A 17,406-nucleotide genomic window follows, 5' to 3' on the forward strand; every position below is an offset into this window, starting at 1 on the left:
TTAAGTGACCCTAGAGATAATTAAGGATTATGGTAAACATTTTGTAGGAAGTGTGGGTGAATGCCTTTTGCAGAATGTGTTTTTTCCCTTTAACTTAAAAAAAAAAAAAGAATCTTTACAGGATAGGCATTGTCATGTTTTCTTTCATACCTCTGAAGAATTTTATCTTTTGGAATAATTTGTTCATAATTTCAGAATAATAGTTTCATAATTTTGGTCTTGGAGTATATTGGCAGCGTGCCTGAAAGTGCCTCGCTTGTCCTAGCAAGGAACGGTTCTTTGGGTGGCAGGGAGCACTCCGTCACCCCCCCCCCCACCCCACCCTGGCCTCCTGGCCTCCCGCATGGCTCTGCAGGCAGAAACCTCTGCCTGATGGCTTGCAAAACCAACAAAGTACTCTTCAGGTTCATTTTTAACTTGGATCAGTTCCCCTGCATGGTTCACTGCGAAGCCCTGCACAACAGCTCACCACAACTACTGCAGGGAAGACTTAGGAGCAGTAAGGAGCAAAACAGGAGGCAGAATCACCATGGGCAGCTCTTTCAGAGAAATGTCTATTTAACAAGAGCCTAAGTGCTAGCAATACAGGAAGAGTTCTCAATGGATTGTAAAGCAGTATCTCTGTGACAAAATTTCTGCCCTATTTCCAAGTCTATAGCTTGCAGTTACGTGCAAAAACTGCATACCTAAATGTTTCCTGTTTACAAATATTCTTAAAAAGAAATACTGATAGTTCTTACAAGAAAAAGTTTAACATGGCAAAGGAAAAGCAAGAGCAGGAAAAACTCCAAATGGATAACATAAAGAGAACAAAAAGAAACATACCTTAGGCCTGACAGCAAATGGATATTAAAACCACCAGTTCTGACATTTTAACAAGATACTGAGAAAAGGGTTAGTCTACAACTCCAAACAGAACTCTGGATTTATTTTCCTTTCCTTTCAATTTCACTTTGAATATGCTATTTAGGGTAGAATTCATTTCACCTGACTTTAGATATCAACACCTGAGCTTAAATAACCTAGACTTTCTTTATAGTAAGTGGAAAAACATGAAACTTTAGGAGCATGATTCATTAGACCTATATTATGTGTCGGTGTCAGCATGAGATGACCTGCACCAAGAAATGACTATTTCTTTCCACCATAGGTAAGAAAAGTCTACATGATAACATCAGGTATAGATGCCTCCAATGCATGTGGTCGGATGATTCTCACCCTGAAAATCTAGTATTTCAAAGATACTGAATATTTACTTGACCACTGTAATCAGTCCATTCTGTATAATTATCACCTTCAGGAGGGTTTTTTGTTTGTTTGTTTTTCAATCTCCTTCCTACTCTGTGTCTGTGCCCTAGTGCCTTTTTTTTTTTTAAGAGGGTAGTAACAGTGATTTCCTGCTCCAGAAAAGATTCTGAGAAATTAAATACCCATGAATCACAAAGTGATTTTATACTCAAGATACAGTTTCACAACAAGCTTAAGCTGATCCAAGTCCGTACCACTAGCAAAAGGGACTGTGCCATCCTGACCCTTTGCTTCACTTGCCACTCTCCCTTGCCTTACCTCCGTGCTTTTAAGACCGTGCTGCAAGTCAGATCAGTTCAGTGATCTGGCTGAAAGCTAATCATTCAAGGGTTTTGTTTTGCAGGATTCGTTTCCAGACAAATCACTGAGCTGATGTGACTCACCTTATGACACAAGGGAAGCAGCAGGGAGCTGAGAAAAGGGTCGGGCTGGTCTTTTCAGCAGAAGTGAAGTCTTAGATCAGCTTCAGATGATCATTAGACTCACCCTCAGGTGTACAAACTTATAGCAACACTAGATTTGATGAAAGAGGGTCCACAGAGTGTAGCAAAGGCTACAGAGAAATACAGAGACTACACTGAGGTAAATAAATTAGGCTTTTGAGTTCTTCTGAGTTTTTCCCCAAGAAATTCTAGCTTGATATCTATGCAAAAGGCATGTGCTTCCTTGGTTCAATACATATTATCCTATTCATTTTTGTGTTTCAACCTTTCTTCTGCTAGTTTCTGCTTAGTTTTAGCCTCTGATCCTCAGAAGTCAAAAAGAAAAAAAGCTGCCTTTTTGAAGAATCCATCTGGATCTTCTGATGAATGCCTAAAGAATGAACTTGATTAAAATAAATAAATAAATAAAAAGATTCCCCACATAGTCTCAAGCGTAAATCTGAAAGTGAGGCAAGAGAAGCTACTGAAAACTCCATATCAGATAACCATGTGGACATTCCCCCCCACCCCTCAAGAAGACTGAAAGACACTATGTACATTACTAAGAAAGGATATAGACCCCAATTTCCAAAAAGAAATACTGCATTTCTACCCATTCCCGGCACCCTGTGGGAGGCAACTTGCTAGAGTAAGAAAATCATAGGTAAGTTCTAGAACTTAAGAAAATAAAAATGCCATCAGAAATCATGATTATCTGAGCCTTTTGTTATGACGCCGTGACCAGCTGCAGCCTTCACCAAAATTATCCAACTTTCTTCCATCTCTTCAAATGAGGACATCAATCCAAAACAAAGAAAAATGTTGAACTGGGCTTTAAAAAATAGGAGGGCGAAGAGAAGGAACAAATGGGTAAGTCAGTCTCTGCTTATTCAAAGCTAAAAGATAATTATCACAGGTAAATCTGAGATTATTCTAAGGAACAAGAATTGCTGCAAATTCACATTTACATCCTTTTGGAGGTAAAGCAATGGAATTTCCAGACTACTGTGCAAGAACAAATTGGCCTTCATTCTTATCTGAATGCCTAAGGTCTTCAAGTAAAACTTGTGTTCCATTTCTTATTTAGAGGTACAGTAGAAAACTGCGCTTCCAAGAAGCATTGGAAAGTGGGAATTAAATGACTTGCGAAGCGGGTCTACTTTTTACTGCTTTCCTAGAAGTACGATGGAATGCTAACTAACCTTTTAAACAGGCTTCATTCATCATCCTAACAAACTACATCTGCAAAGAAAATCTGACAGAGTGGAATAACAGCCAACCATCATTGTCAGCTTGTTTCCCCCCTTCATCCCAGATCTTCTGAGGAGGAAAAAGTGGAGAAGAAATCTATGAAATACCAGGTACTATAAAAACTGCACAGACTGCATCTAGCGTATCACAATCACTATTTAATATAGACAACTGTATGCAATATTCTCTCGCTCTTTTCCTTCCTGTCTTTTCTATACTTTCCACATATAGTGCAACACCACACTTCAGTTTTCATGCTGACGCTTTTTCAGGTGTCTTTTGTGCAAATATAGAAAGAAAGCGTTTTAATCACAGCTGCCATTTCAGGTTTAAAAAAAAAGTGTCCATGTCACATTTACATTCCATCTTGTTTTTCTCTCTGTTCTTTCCCCCTCGCCTTTTCTCTTCTCTCCATATGCTACTGCTTAAGAGTATTACGGTTAGAGGAACCTGAAAAAAACGCCCTTTTAGATAACTATTTGCATGATTCCTCCTGTCACACCGCAAATTCCTGTCGAGACTTTAGGTTTTTTTGTTTAATGCAACTTGACCTCTCGGCACTAGAAGTGCCTGCACAGGCAGCTGGCTAGTGAACGCAATTTCCTTACTGCCATTCTTATCCCAGCAATTTTTGTGCACAGACTCCTTGGAGGACAGAGAAGACCAACTGCAAGTCAGAGGCAGAGAGAGGGGTATCCCAGTCACTCACAAGCTATTTTCTCCCTGGTTGTACTAATACTACTCATTCTCACCTAGTTGTGCAATGGCAGAAGACAGTAAGGATGGCTTTTCCATCACTCCAATGATTTGGAAAGTGAGAAAGATACGAATTTAGACATACTATAAGTTTTAAAAGAGGAAAGAAATATCACACAGGACAAAGGAGCACACAAAGATAACAACTTTTGGATAAAAGAAAGTAGTAGGACTTTGGAAAGGAAAGAAATGAGACAGAAGAAAATCATTCACCAAAAAAAATTAAAGAGCTGACTTCCTAAATGCTACCCCGATGTGTTAGGCGACCAACATACATGTACCTCAACCCAAAACTTATGGAGGGCCTCAACTCAGCCAGAAAACGTTCTAATTGTCAACAGCATTCACACATAAAACTCCTGACAGCTTAGGCTGTGGTAGCCCTCAGATCCCTAGCTAATTCTTGGAATAATCTTTTTATTTATTTTTAAATGTTGGCAACTATACCAACATGTTGAGAACTGCAAGAAGACTGTTCCTAAAATACAAGACAGTTTGCTACAGATGCTGCCCAACCAACCCTCCTCTTTAAAGGAAGAACTCAATTAAGTTGGGAACTTTTCTTCTGAATGATTTTAAATGTTTTCTTTTTCATTGTGGCTGGATCTCAGTTAGTGTAATTGCTATTTATATCAAAACATTAAAAGGTCTGGTTATGGGGTTTATTAGAAAAGCAAAATGTGTTTTTAATACTTAAAGAAAACCACAACAAAATACTCTGTAGTACTGTTTTCCCTCTATTTGCATACCACATGTTCAACAACAGCAACAAAAAGTATATCTTACAGAAAAGTTAAAATTCTAAAAAATATCACTAAAGTAGCAGCTCCGAGAGCTTATCAGCATGAAAACGGTTTTGTGCTAGATGGAGAGGCTATCACAAGCGATATTTGTTAGCCTCAGGATTTAAAGAAAAAATGTAAATTAAAATATAATATACAATACAAATAAATATGTCTTTATTAGTGAAAAGACAATTTTTAAACTTAAAAGAGAAAGTATCATTTAAAGAAAACCTCTGGAAATACTCTCCGTAACATTCTTTCGCGTATCTGAAGACACAAGGCTGACAAAGAGGAAACCTTCCTCAAAACGCAGTCAAGTGGCATACGGTTAGGAACTACGGTGCAAAATAAACGAAACACTGCCCAAACTTTTCCCTTTATCCTTGTTTTTCAGAGCATCTGAAGCTGCTTATCTTGGCGACTGAAGCATTCCACTCTCGCAAGGTAAGAAAGCTGCTTGTCTGTATATACTGCCTCCGTGTGTTATCTATACGCATTCCATTTGAATCCAATTTCCTTGCATTACCTCTGCCCAGGTCAGGGATGAATGGCTGTCAAATTCCCCGAGGAATAAAGAGAAAAACCCTTTCTTCCTGAGGCAGCAAGTTTCAATTCACAGAGCACATGGCTAATCTACATATGTGAAGGTCATGGCACTTCAGTCAAAGAGGTTAAGAATGGAACAGCTCACGTAAGGGGCTGTCTTAAACATCCTGGCGTGGTGCCCAACAAGTGAGATTGTTGAAAAGCAATAGATAGCTTCTGGCAGCAGCAAGGGGAAAAATATTTTGGTCATGTGACGCTACACAAGCTAACTACTTTGCTTCATGTGTGAAACTTCTACAGACGCTGCAAGTACCACATTTATAATCGACTCCAGAATCCAGCCTGCTCCCCTTGGCTGTCTTATCTATCTCCGAAGGAAATACAAATTGCCAGTCAGCATTACGGGATGGTGGAAATTCCTGAACCAAGCAAAATTAAGTTTTTAAAAAATGATAGTAAACAGAATACAACCAGCTAACAGTTATCCATATATTCCTAGCGCTTTTCATTACCACTAAATATAGGGCACCACGAAGTTATCTGTGCCAGAGAAATCTATTTTTCTGTTTATAGGAAGGACTCTCAAACATAATCAAAACTGCTGAGCAAAATTAGGTTGCTATTACTGGTACATAACTGAAGTTGCCTCAGACATATCCATTTGTATTTTTCCTGAAATAATTCATGCTAAATGGAAAACTCAAATACAAAATTTCTTTAAATAACCTACGCTGATGATCGTCCTTAAATATTTCAAATAGCACCAGCTCTAAAGAGCACACTCGTATTTCTTCACTCAGGAATTTCAAGTAGATAAGAAATAGTGAATTAAAAAAATAAATCAAAAGAGCACGATTATTTTCCACAAATCATGACTGAAAGTAAGACATTGATGCTAGCATTTCGTATAAACAGAGACGATCCAAAACATTCACAACATAAATTGCTACACAAAAAAATACACAGCTCCATACATTCCGCCCAAATCAAAGGCTGCAAATAAACCAGCATATTCCTTTGATGTTGTCAAAACAAAACTCCTTATCTTTATTTTTAACTTTAAAAGAATAAAATTTAAGAACTATAAGAAATTTTCAGAGCTGATATTTCTGGATCTTGCTTACAAACAAGTCTGACAATCTAACCAAATAATACGATCCACGCTGGGAACACCTAATCTCAGATCCTGTCTAAACCAAAAAAAAAAAAAAAAAGAAAGAAAAAAGAAAAAGAGAGAGGAAGGTACAATACAGATCAGATACCTTCTCACACAATAGGGCAGCTATATAGGCTGCCTAGTAAATCTGTATGATACACTATACTAAAATAGCACCTCAATCCCAAATACTTAAATAAGGTTAATCGGGAAACTGAGGCATCCAACAGTCAAAGCAGCTGCGTTCAGATAATGCAGCCAGTGGAGAGCTGTACAGCATTCCTGAGTCAATCCACTACTTAATATCGTTTTTCTGAAGTCAAATAATTTACTTACCATGGCTGAATTCACTGCTTGTGTAAAAAAGCCACTATTCCATTTCAATCAATCTGTGAATTAAACCATGTCCATTCTGGGAATGGTACACATGACTACAAATATGTTTTAAAACAGTATTTCCTTTTGGGATTTTCTAAACCAATTTTCCTTCTTTACTCAGGCCAAAAAAACATGCTCGAAATTCAGGTCGGTCTCTGAAAGCCAACTGCATCAGGGATTGTGCTACAGTAAGAAAGCCCTCTATATGCTGCATAACACAGATCAGTTCACGCTTTTAAGATGGGACCAAAACATGTTGCGGAACTAGTCTACCATGTGCAAAACTCACCAAGATACCTGTATCTTAACAACCATACCTGCAAAGCCCTCCAGAGAGGGGCAGCTTATAAACTCTTTTATTTTGCCAGTGCAGATATACTACTACCCCAATGGTAGACTAAATACAAAAGGTTTTGCCGGAAAAGCTACTAGTCAAGGATGCAATTTATTCCCTGCTTCTAACTATATAGTTACAGCAACAAAACTTCACAGTGGACCTGGCCTTTGTTACACTATGGTCTTTCGAAAGCAATTAAATTCATTCAATAACTTAGTTACAAACCAGTTTTGACTCCTCTAACACAGGTAAAAGTGGACTGTGTCACTCAACAGAAACCTTTGCTACAAATTTACCTTTTGTATAAGTATGTACCTAAAATAAATTCCAAATAAAGCCCTCAAGGTAAAAAAAAAAATAACCTAGGTATAGTGGTTTAGCATAATAACTTAAAAGACCTTATTAACAACACAGTTATTAACACTGCATTCTTAAAAAAAATTATGTTTTACAATAAGAGTCTTTCCAATTTTCTTTTTTTTAAGCAAACGTGCTAAATAAAAGAAGCAACAAACAAAACTCCCATATACATCTAATTTCAAAAAAAAATCATTTTTTTTCTCCCTCTCCTTAATAGAGGCTCCAATGGTCAGAGAGAGACTGATGAGGGTGGGGGCGAGATCAGTGACACAGTCCTACAATTAAAAGTGTCAGAGGGTCTATCACTCAGTTGAATGTCTTTATAAACAATTATCCAACCACAAACCTGAATTCCTTTTTTTTTAATAAAAAAAAAAAGTCTGAGCAGGCTACAAAGCAGAGGAGGAGTCAGGGGACAACAACAAATTCTTAAAATACCATTTGCCAAGTTCAAGCGCTAAAGATTAACAAACCTGTAGTTCTCAAAATTGGAGAAAGAAAACTAACAAATAGAATACATGCTTCTAAATACGCTCAATTTTTTTCTGACATAGTTACCAAACCCACCATGACTCAAATGCAAGAAGTAATACGAAAGCAGATCAAACACCGACACCTCTGTGCTGAAAGCGAGTCCTGAGACACCCTGCAGAACCTTGGAACTCGGTTTGATGCCAACAAATCAGCCAAAACCCATTCAGAACTTCAGCAGCCTCAGAGCTTGCTTTGGTAGTTAGTAAAGGCGTTAACATTTCCAATATACGCTCATACCACCACTCTTTCAAACCCTACCCGCTGTACACTTTCACAGAGATTCCACAATGGTTTTAATAAACGTATACATGAAGTATTTTGATATTATCATCAGGATAATGATCTTGTGTTAGACGGTTTTCTAAATAGCTGCAGATGCCTTCAGATGAAGCAAGCTATCTATATAGGAAATACAAGGTTTGTTAAAATATACTTTACACTTGCAGTAATAACAATTACAAAGAGAAAAATCTTCAAACAAGACACAATAATTGTGATCTGTAAACAAAAAATTGTGTCTCCTCTAAAAGTTTAGAACTGAAGGAGGATAAAACTGATGCTGTCAATGTTACCCACCGTAAGAAATGAGACAGTTTAAGCCCAAACCAGATTCCTCAATTTTTTCCATGGAGACTGTTACTACAATCCTTCTTTAAAAAGCTAACGTATACACCCTGTGACAGAAAGATTCCTTAGTTCGGCTTCTCATCAACTTCCAGGTTAGAATATAGGAAACACCTCCTATAAGAAGCAGTTTTGCTTTGAAAAGTAAGTTATAAAGTAGTTTTCTCGTGCTTTGTGTTCACTGCCTCCCACTGATCTTTGCATTAAATTTGTTCAGTTTGAGAACGAAGACAATTTATCTCCCCATTAAGACAAGCAGACTTGGTGGCAGAGGATGTTTGTGCATTTACACCTCCCCAGCACACCCTAGGACTCTTTACATCATACGCCTCAGAAGTTCTGCAGTACAAAACTCAGTTCTTGGGCACCCGTTCAATTCAATTTTCCTTACGGTTTCTATATCGATACAGTTTTCTACTGATTTCTATGAGAAATCCAGTGGCTTTATACAGATGACAGTGAGTACATAACCATAAAACAGTACAAGGAATATTTGAATTTTAGACGACGGTGCCGTTAGTTTAAGGTGACTATACTGACACAACAGACAACCCCCTAGCTTCCTCCAGTCACTTGCCTTTTCGATTGTCTGAAGAGACAAAGTACATGGATGCCTGTAAAGCTTTCATTCTCCCAGGACAAAATGCATTCACTGTGGTAAGACTGTATTCATTCAAAAGCTAGTGTTTGTGGCACTACCACTTACCTCTACAACAACTCTAATTTTCAGCTGTGCCAAAGAGTGCCTGGCTTAACAGAGATATATGTTCGGTGCCTCAGTTTCCCCATCTGTACAATGGAAAGAATTATACCTTATTCCAGTGTAAGCCACACAGGCATGATAGTAATCAAGCATACTTGCACTGTTGTTATTGAAAAAGCACAGTTAGTTAAAAGGACTCCCATGAGAATTAGTCATATACTGTCTACAGAATGCAATGTACTCAAAGTACAGAGTTAGTTTCAAATAAATTCATCCCTGATAGGATTCCTCGACTGAAGTGGAACAGCATCATGGATGGGTTTGTCCCTTTTAGAGCTAATGTGTTCCTGGTGGATCACTAAATGCCACAGCCTCAGAACTGGAAATACAACAAAAGAAATACTCTGGCCCGTTTGCAACTCAAACATTGTGGCACTCTACTGGCATATGAAAGTTTGAGTGAAAAACTCAGGATGAATATGTAAGATTAGACAGTAAAAATGTATCAGAGAAATTCAAAGGTAACCTTATGCTCAGAATAGCAAAACATATATCAGAGATACAGAAACCTGTAAGTTTTACTAAAAAAAAAAATAGTATTTCAATTAATTAACGGTAAAACTTCTTAAAATAAATTTTACTGCAATATGGCTGGCTGTACAATATTTTAACATATTAAAGTTATTTGCTTCTCAGCACTAAGCAATACAAGAACAACACCGCTCGATTCTACTTTTCTATTACTGCTTCTCAAAACAAATTTGAAAACCACTAAGGTATACTGTTAATTTAAGTTTAATTAAAGTCCTTATTCAATCCTACCAAAATACGTATTTAGCGCTATGTAAATAGCCCCAAAATTTAAAGAAAAAAGAAGTTTTTTTCCAAGTATCTTAATAATCACAATTCTGAAATATATTCTAGCAAGTCAGACTACCGTATGTACATGCTGAATACACTACTGAAATTCTAAGGCCTTAAGCATGCATGCACAGCGAGCGTGGCATTACTACTTTACATATCCACAGAGAATTTTTAAAGCCTCCTGATAAATGGCACATTTTTGAAGAAGTACCAAAACGTAACTTGCTAGGATGCAGGTATAATCTTAAGGACAAATTAATAACTACACTACTGCCATTCTCATATTAGTAATGAGTTTCAGAATATGTATGACCAAATATTTGAGGCACAAAAGTAAGAGAGAAAAAGACCTATCAATAGCTATTCGAAATTCTTCAAAAGAAAACAAATTTGTGTAGTTTTAGCTAAGATACTATTTCAAAATGAGACAGCATCATCTAACAGACTGCGCTTGGTAATTTCAAAAATTTTACGTTGTGTTTGTATCTACGAAATTTAACAAGAGATTAAATGCATTATTCTTCCTCCCCACAGATTTGGATCAGAATGCCAAAAACACTAGTAATTGACTACTCAACTGTAAAATTCTTATTCGTTGGAGGTGGTAATACAGTAGATACTTTTGCATCACTCTTTCTTTATTGCATCTTGTACACAGGGTCCTGCTGTTCAATGTGTAGGCATAAGCACCACTACAGAAACCAATAACTGAACACCAAACCACAAAGCGTCAAATATATAGTCGTAATATATATATAGATGCTACTAACTGAGAATATTGCTATTTGCTGCTTCTAAATAGAAGCTATGTGAATAGTAAACTGTTTATTTGAAAAGGCACAGGGAAAAATATATTTTATTCTCCCATTGAGACATCAAGAATATATTCACCACACTAACAGCTGTTTAATGGCCTTCAGACATAGGGCATGATTCTGCAGCCCTGCCCTAGCCAGAACTCCCAATAAAGGCAATCCATTTGGCATAAAAAGAGCTGCAGAATCAGGCACATTCTGAGTTTCTCTATTGTAAAACAAACGACTGATAACACACACACGCGCACATTCAGAGCAGTTCAGCAGATTTTTCCAACGTTTGGTCAGTATCCTATGCTACATAACTATTCTTGAAAAGACCCAAGTTTTCTCCGAGTGTAGGTATATGTAAATCTTACACATATGCACGAAGAAGAAAGATACATGTAAAGCACAGACACATGCAGTCTAACGTGTTCAGCTACTGCAGTGCAAATCAAAACTGAAGAATAAGAGAGCCTTATGACTTTAAATATTTGTACATTGCCAAGGAATTCATCAATAAGCAAATAACTGAATGACAAGATACTGTGCTAGTATCACAAAACTTCTTCAAAATCAAATGAATCTATCAATACAAGCAATATCCATCTGCTTTGAAAATGTGCTTCTTTGGAAACAAGAGGCCTATTTTTTTTTCAGCTCAGATCTCATTTCACAGGTAGATTAAATGAAACCAAAGCAAAATTGTCTTGAACAATTTAATAGGCTGGACAAACAGAGATTTCAGTTCAAGGGGGGACTCTATATTCCCGTATATTATAAAAATTACCCATGATGAGACAAGAATTTCAGACGCAAGTATCTCAGACGTTGTAGCCTACTGACAATCCTTTTTTCAGTTTACAGCACAATAGTTTCTATAGGCTTAAGGTCCAGTCATCATCTACTTTGCAAAGACACATGACAAGTGAGTATGTTCTAATGTGTGTAGGCACATATACAGAGTATACACACAGATGATTATTAAAAAAAAAAAAAGGCAGAAAACCCTTATATGTACAAACCCTGGACTGAATATTCAATTTCACTTTTTTCAACAGCAACCAATTTCCTTACTTACTGATATAAAATACCTGGAGACTGACAGCTAAAAAAAAAGTATAAAAATAATTGTTTTCTGTAAACTAGTAAGAAGGTTTTTTTAATAGAATCCCTTTTCTATTTTAAAAAATATTAATTTAAAATCTAAGGACATTTCTTTTTCTGCTATGTACTTACTGGTTGGATGGAAAAAATCATAATATGAAGAACACTGATAGATGACTTGCCTTTATTACAGTTATTTGGGTGGCGGGGCGGGGGGGGGAGGGGGGGGAAGAACAGTGCCCTTGCAGACTACTCTTTATAAGCTGCATCCTATTTCTTATGGTACGGAAAAGAAAAGATTTCTAACTGTGAAAGAGGACATAAACCCATAAATATAAAGAAGTATTTCTAAGGGTCATACTGAGGACATAATGAATTTACTCTCACTCCAATAAAAATAAAATACTTTAAAAATTTCTGCCATGAAGAAATAGCTCTCTGAAGTAACATGTACTATATCTATCCTACTGCCTTTTCCTCTAGCTTTTAAAGCTGTAAATTCTGAACAACCTGTGTTTAAAAGCAAGCAGACAATGCAAATATTTTTAAATTAATTATGAAAGGCTATGCATACGAAGCTTCATTACCTTATGGTTCCCAGTGACCCATTTACCCGTGCAAATTAAAAAGGTAAAAATTAACATTCATGAAAAATCTTATTTCCCCAGAAGAAATAAAAAAACAAAAGGGAATAAACTAAAAACTGGACAGCAGTGATCTGCTGAAAATACAGCCGGCCTATCCAAGGTTTCTACTATTATTTTTTTTTTAAGATTAATACATTATTCACAATATCAACCAATGTTTTCTCCAGGTTTTGCTCATTAACGAATACACTTTATTGAAAGATCCAGCTGTTCAACAACCCCAAAAGTATACACCTGCATTTGTTTCCGCTAGTCCTCATTGTTAAAAGCTATTAAAAGATTTAACAGTTCTTAATAGAAAGATCTTGTTGAAGAGAAAAAAAAAAACCCATAGAATTATAATGCACTACTCCATTTAGCACAATTCACTCTCCTACAGAGAATTCAAGCATAATCTCACACTTGTATGGAAAAATAATGAGATCAACAACTCCTGATCCTTCTTTAAGCAACTCAAGCACAATTCCAGTGAAAAAGCACATTTTTTCCCAAGTATCTGGATTCATTGCAGAGATAAAACAAATATAACCACTGATAGAATGACTCCTCTTTTCCCCTCTTTGTATAATACATGGCAGTTTCTCATATACAAACGAGATTTTTTTTAAGAGGCATGCACAAGTTAGACATCAAACTGTTACAAATATAATGAAATTACTGTTAGGATGACTTTTTTGGTTAGAAAAATGTGATTCCTTGTATAGCATCCGTATGCTGTAATACTACGCAACGTTTTTAGAGGCATAAAGGTTTCATAAATACTGCCTGAAATTCTGAATCCTGCTTCAAGCATTATTAAAAGACACTTTCCTATCACGTCCAATTAGCATAAAATTAAAACATGCAAGATCTTAAAAAAAAACAAAAACAAAAATCAGTGCCCAGAAGAACAAGCCACCTAACAAAATTGAATTAAAAAAAAAAAAGAAGAAGAAGAGAGAAAGAAAGAGCTGCCATTGGCTTTTCACTACCCTGGTCACCAACATATTTTTTGCTGATGCGCATGCAACCTCCGCTACAGGAGCGTGGCTGCTCGTTACTTCAGCCTCTCCTAAGCATGTTTAACCTTGCGTCTGCGAGCGCTACTGCTCAGTTATTATTTGTGGCAGGAATTTTTGTGACTGTGCGGCTCAGCACTTCTATTTACATCAGCAGCGCTAAATGCCCAATGGTGAGAGAGGAGCCAATCAGATGGCAGATTAGATGTCAACTCCGAGGCAGCTGTCTGGAGACTATTACAGCCAGTTTACCTCCACAATTCAAATTCCAAACCTTGCAAAGGAGATCAAGTCGCTCCTCGGGCTCCGGCTTCCCGCAAGAGGCGGCAGGAGCGGGCACCACCTCGCCGCCGCGCCCCGCGGCCCGGGCGCCGGCAGAGCGGCGACCTACAGCGGCGCGACTCCACCGGCACCGCCTCGCTCCCTACCGATTTAGGGACTTATCGGGCCGAGCTCGTCGGGGATGCGGCACGTCCGTCAGGGCCACGCTGCGATCTCTCGCAGCGCCCCGCGCCCGTTTGCTCCGCGCGAAGGACCTCTGCGGTCTTCCCACCGCCTACGGATTTTCGCGTGCGTGTTGGGGAGAAAAAACACAGTTATTCGTGCACGTATTCACTTCGGGCACGCTCCTCAGCGCCGTGCCACTCTTGTAAAGGCTGCTGGACTAACGCACGAGAACAGAGCACTTCACGCACCTCGATGCGTATCGCACGAGCCCTTACGACTACGGCGCATATACATACACACAGGGCACACACGCACGCACACACACACGCACATACACACTCTTCCAACAGAAAAAGGAACCCGGCTGTTTTCAGCGGATTTCACTGCGGTAACTCCATCAGTGACAAACTAATTTGCTAAAAGCATGCTCCACAGCAACTCATCCTGTTTCCAAAAAAAAAAAAAAAAAGGCCCTGCTGTAAGATAATGAATATTATTCTCCAAGAACCCACTGGGTCTGACACTCTAGTTACCAAATCCCTCTTCGTCCCAAGCTGCTTTTCCTCTGGGCCCTGCGCCTCTGCATCGCTATTTCAAAGTGGAGGGAAAATTGTTAATTGGGTTTCAGAACAACCTAATTTTCGGCAGTGAAACCAGCACTCCGATGCCTCCAGCCTAATTGGGGCCGCGTATTGTGCGCCGCTCGCCCCGGCTACGGAGGCAGCGAGTAGCTGAATTGGCCCAGAGGGGGGAAAAAGAAAAAAAAAAAAGAAAGAAAGATAAGGAAAGGTGGGGGGGGGGAGGAAGGAGGAAAGAGTAAAGAAAGCAAGAAAAGTGAATTGTACAGCAACTAAGCGGCGGGCAGGAGCCGCGCGGAGGCGGGAGCCGTCCCGGGTCCCGCGCGGGGGGTTACCTGGGTCCTGCTGATGGTCTGCCCGGTGTTTCCAGGGCTCATAGCCGGGTGGTTTCTTTGTTGCGCCGCTGCCCAGGCCGGGTTTGCGGCTCCGTACTGGGAGCCCATGTCTTTGCCCATGCCCATGCCCGCCGCTGCCTGCTGGCTGCCCGGGGCGGCTGCCGCTGCCTGCGGCTGGGGCTGCGGCGGCGGCGGGGCGCTGGGGCTGCTGTAGTCGGGGTAGCTGCTGCCGTAGCTCCGCATCATGGGGCTGGGGGAGGTGAGCAGCTGGTTCAAGGTAGGGGTGGCCCCGGACGGGTGCTGGTTCTGCCCGGAAAATCGCTGGAAGCCGCCGGCCGCCGCCGCCGCCGCCGCGCCGGCAGCCGCCTTGCCGAGGCCGCCGCCGCCGCCGCCGCCGGGGCCCATCATCATGCCGCCGCCCGGCTGCCGCGGCGAGCTCAGCACCCCGTAGCCCGCCGAGGAGCCCCCGTAGCCGCCGCCGCCTGCCCCGGCAGCCGCCGCCGCCGCCGCTGCCGCCGCCACGGCTCCCGCGCCGCCGCCGCCGCCGCCGCCGGGGCCCCGGCTGTAGCCCGGGTAGTGGTTGTACTGGCTGTTGGGGTAACCTTCGTGGGAGTTTTGCAGGGGGTCCATGCTGTTGGGGGCCGCCGTGGGGTGCATTATCCCCATCCCGGGGCTTTGTTGTCCGCCATGTTGATCAAAGCAAGGCCCGGCGCGGCTCGCCGTGGCGCTGCCGGCAGCGGCGGGGGCAGCGTTGCCATAATAGCTGTTGAACTCCGCGACACCCACCGCGGAGGGGCCGCCGCCGCCGCCGCCGCCGCCGCCCCCGCTCCCGCCGCCGCCGAGGCCGCCGCCGCCGCCGCCGCTCCCAGCGCTCTGGGGCGGCTGCTGGGGCTGCTGCTGTCCGCCCAGGGGTCCCAAGCCGGGGTGCTCGTAGCGGCCGCCGATGGGCTCGCCCATTTTGCCGGGCATCTCCTCCTCGTCGGCGCTTTTATTCAGCATTTGCTGCGGCTGCTGCGGGGGCTCGGCCTGAGTGCCCAAAACACTGTCTTTTCCTCCATGTTGCTGCTGCTCCATGTCTGCACTGGGCTGAGCAGCGCCGCCACCGCCACCGCCGTTGTTGTTGCTGCCGCTGCCGCCGCCGCCGCCGCCGCCGAGGCTGCTGTTGTTATTCTGCATGGGATGGTGCTGAGGCGGCGGCTGCTGCGGCGGCGGCGGCGGCTGGAATTGATTTAGCTGCTGCTGTAGTGCATGGTGGTGGTGGTGCGGGTGGTGGGCATGGTGGTGGTGGTGGTGGTGGTGGTGGGCATGGTGATGCGGGTGGTGGGCATGGTGGTGGTGGTGGTGGGGCGGCGCGGCGGGGTGATCGCCTCCGACGCTTTTCAGTTTGTGGTTGGGGAGCAGCCCCGTCTCCATGGCCGGGCCCGGGTTGGAGGAGGAGGAGGAGGAGGAGGAAGAAGAAGAAGAAGATAACGCCGAGGAGCTTCCACCTTCCTTCAGAGCCGGCTCCGAGGAGGAGCCGCCGCCGCCGCCGCCGCCGCTGTTGTTACCGGTGGCAGCGGCAGAAGTTGCGTTATTGGCCATGTTCAGCGGCTCGCTGTGGTGCTGGAGGAGATGGTGATCTACATTATTCAGGCTGCTGCCGCCGGTGGGAGTCCCGTCTCCGACCCCCAGCATGGGGCCGGGCCCGGGAGCCCCCGCGGCGGCGGCGGCGGCGGCGGCGGCGGCGGCCCCGGCCCCCCCCGGGCCCCGCTCCGGGCCCAGGCTGCCCGGCAGGCTCGGGGCTTTGCCCTTGCTGTTGTTCGCACCCGCCGGAGCCGCTGCGACTTGCGCGGCCATGATCATTGCAACATTGCAAGTCCGGAGAAATTATTAGTAGTAAGAATTAAAAACAAAAAAACAAAACAAAACAAAACCCCTTACCCTCCAAAAAAAAGGGGGGAGGGGGGCCAGTCGGGGGGAGGGAAAGGAGAGGAGAGGGGCAAAAAGAGAAACGGCTGGGGGAAAGAGACGTAACTGAGCCAACAGTATCCCCTGCGGATCACTCCACACGCACAAAAATTACAGAAATTTCCCTCCCCGAGTCCGTGATTGAGATTAGAAATGGTAAGAATGCCTTACGGTCTGTGCCTGTTCCTGCTGTGTGATTTCATGTTGAAAGTTTTTTTGTTCAGGTTTAAATGAAACTTTTTTTTTTTTTCTTTTCCTCCCTAACCCGGATATGGGTAAATACACGTCTGACTGAGCCTATCTGGCCCAGCATGGCATGAGCGAGCGAGCGAGCGAGCGAGCCCCAGCAGCCATCGCCCCCTCCGCGCCGAGCGCTCCCGCGCACTCGCAAAACGCGGACTGGACTCGGCGCGGCGCCGGCTCCCGCTGCCGCTGCCGCTGCCGCTGCCCGCCGCGGCCCCGGTGCCGGCACGCGCGGGCGGGCGCGCGGGGCCGGGCGGCCGGTAGGAGTGGGGGGCGCGGCCCC

The 17,406-nt window shown here is 42.6% G+C and overlaps 1 protein-coding gene across 18 annotated transcripts in view; it reads right to left on the reverse strand.

Moving 5' to 3' along the window:
* Positions 1 to 17,160, reverse strand: part of ARID1B (AT-rich interaction domain 1B) — a 336,987-nt gene extending 319,827 nt beyond the window's left edge. For 9 of the 18 annotated variants that reach the window (XM_068938637.1, XM_068938635.1, XM_068938628.1 and 6 more), the window contains exon 1: positions 14,934 to 16,910. In XM_068938637.1, the coding sequence (XP_068794738.1) occupies positions 14,934 to 16,775 (1,842 nt within the window). In that variant the 5' untranslated portion in view covers positions 16,776 to 16,910. Of the gene's footprint in view, positions 1 to 14,933; positions 16,913 to 17,051 lie in introns of those variants that run through there. The other 9 variants (XM_068938621.1, XM_068938627.1, XM_068938620.1 and 6 more) reach the window with 4 other exon arrangements.
* Between the last annotated feature and the right edge of the window lie 246 nt (positions 17,161 to 17,406).

The sequence above is a fragment of the Struthio camelus genome, chromosome 3 (genome assembly GCF_040807025.1).
Source record: "Struthio camelus isolate bStrCam1 chromosome 3, bStrCam1.hap1, whole genome shotgun sequence".
NCBI classification, from domain to species: domain Eukaryota; kingdom Metazoa; phylum Chordata; class Aves; order Struthioniformes; family Struthionidae; genus Struthio; species Struthio camelus.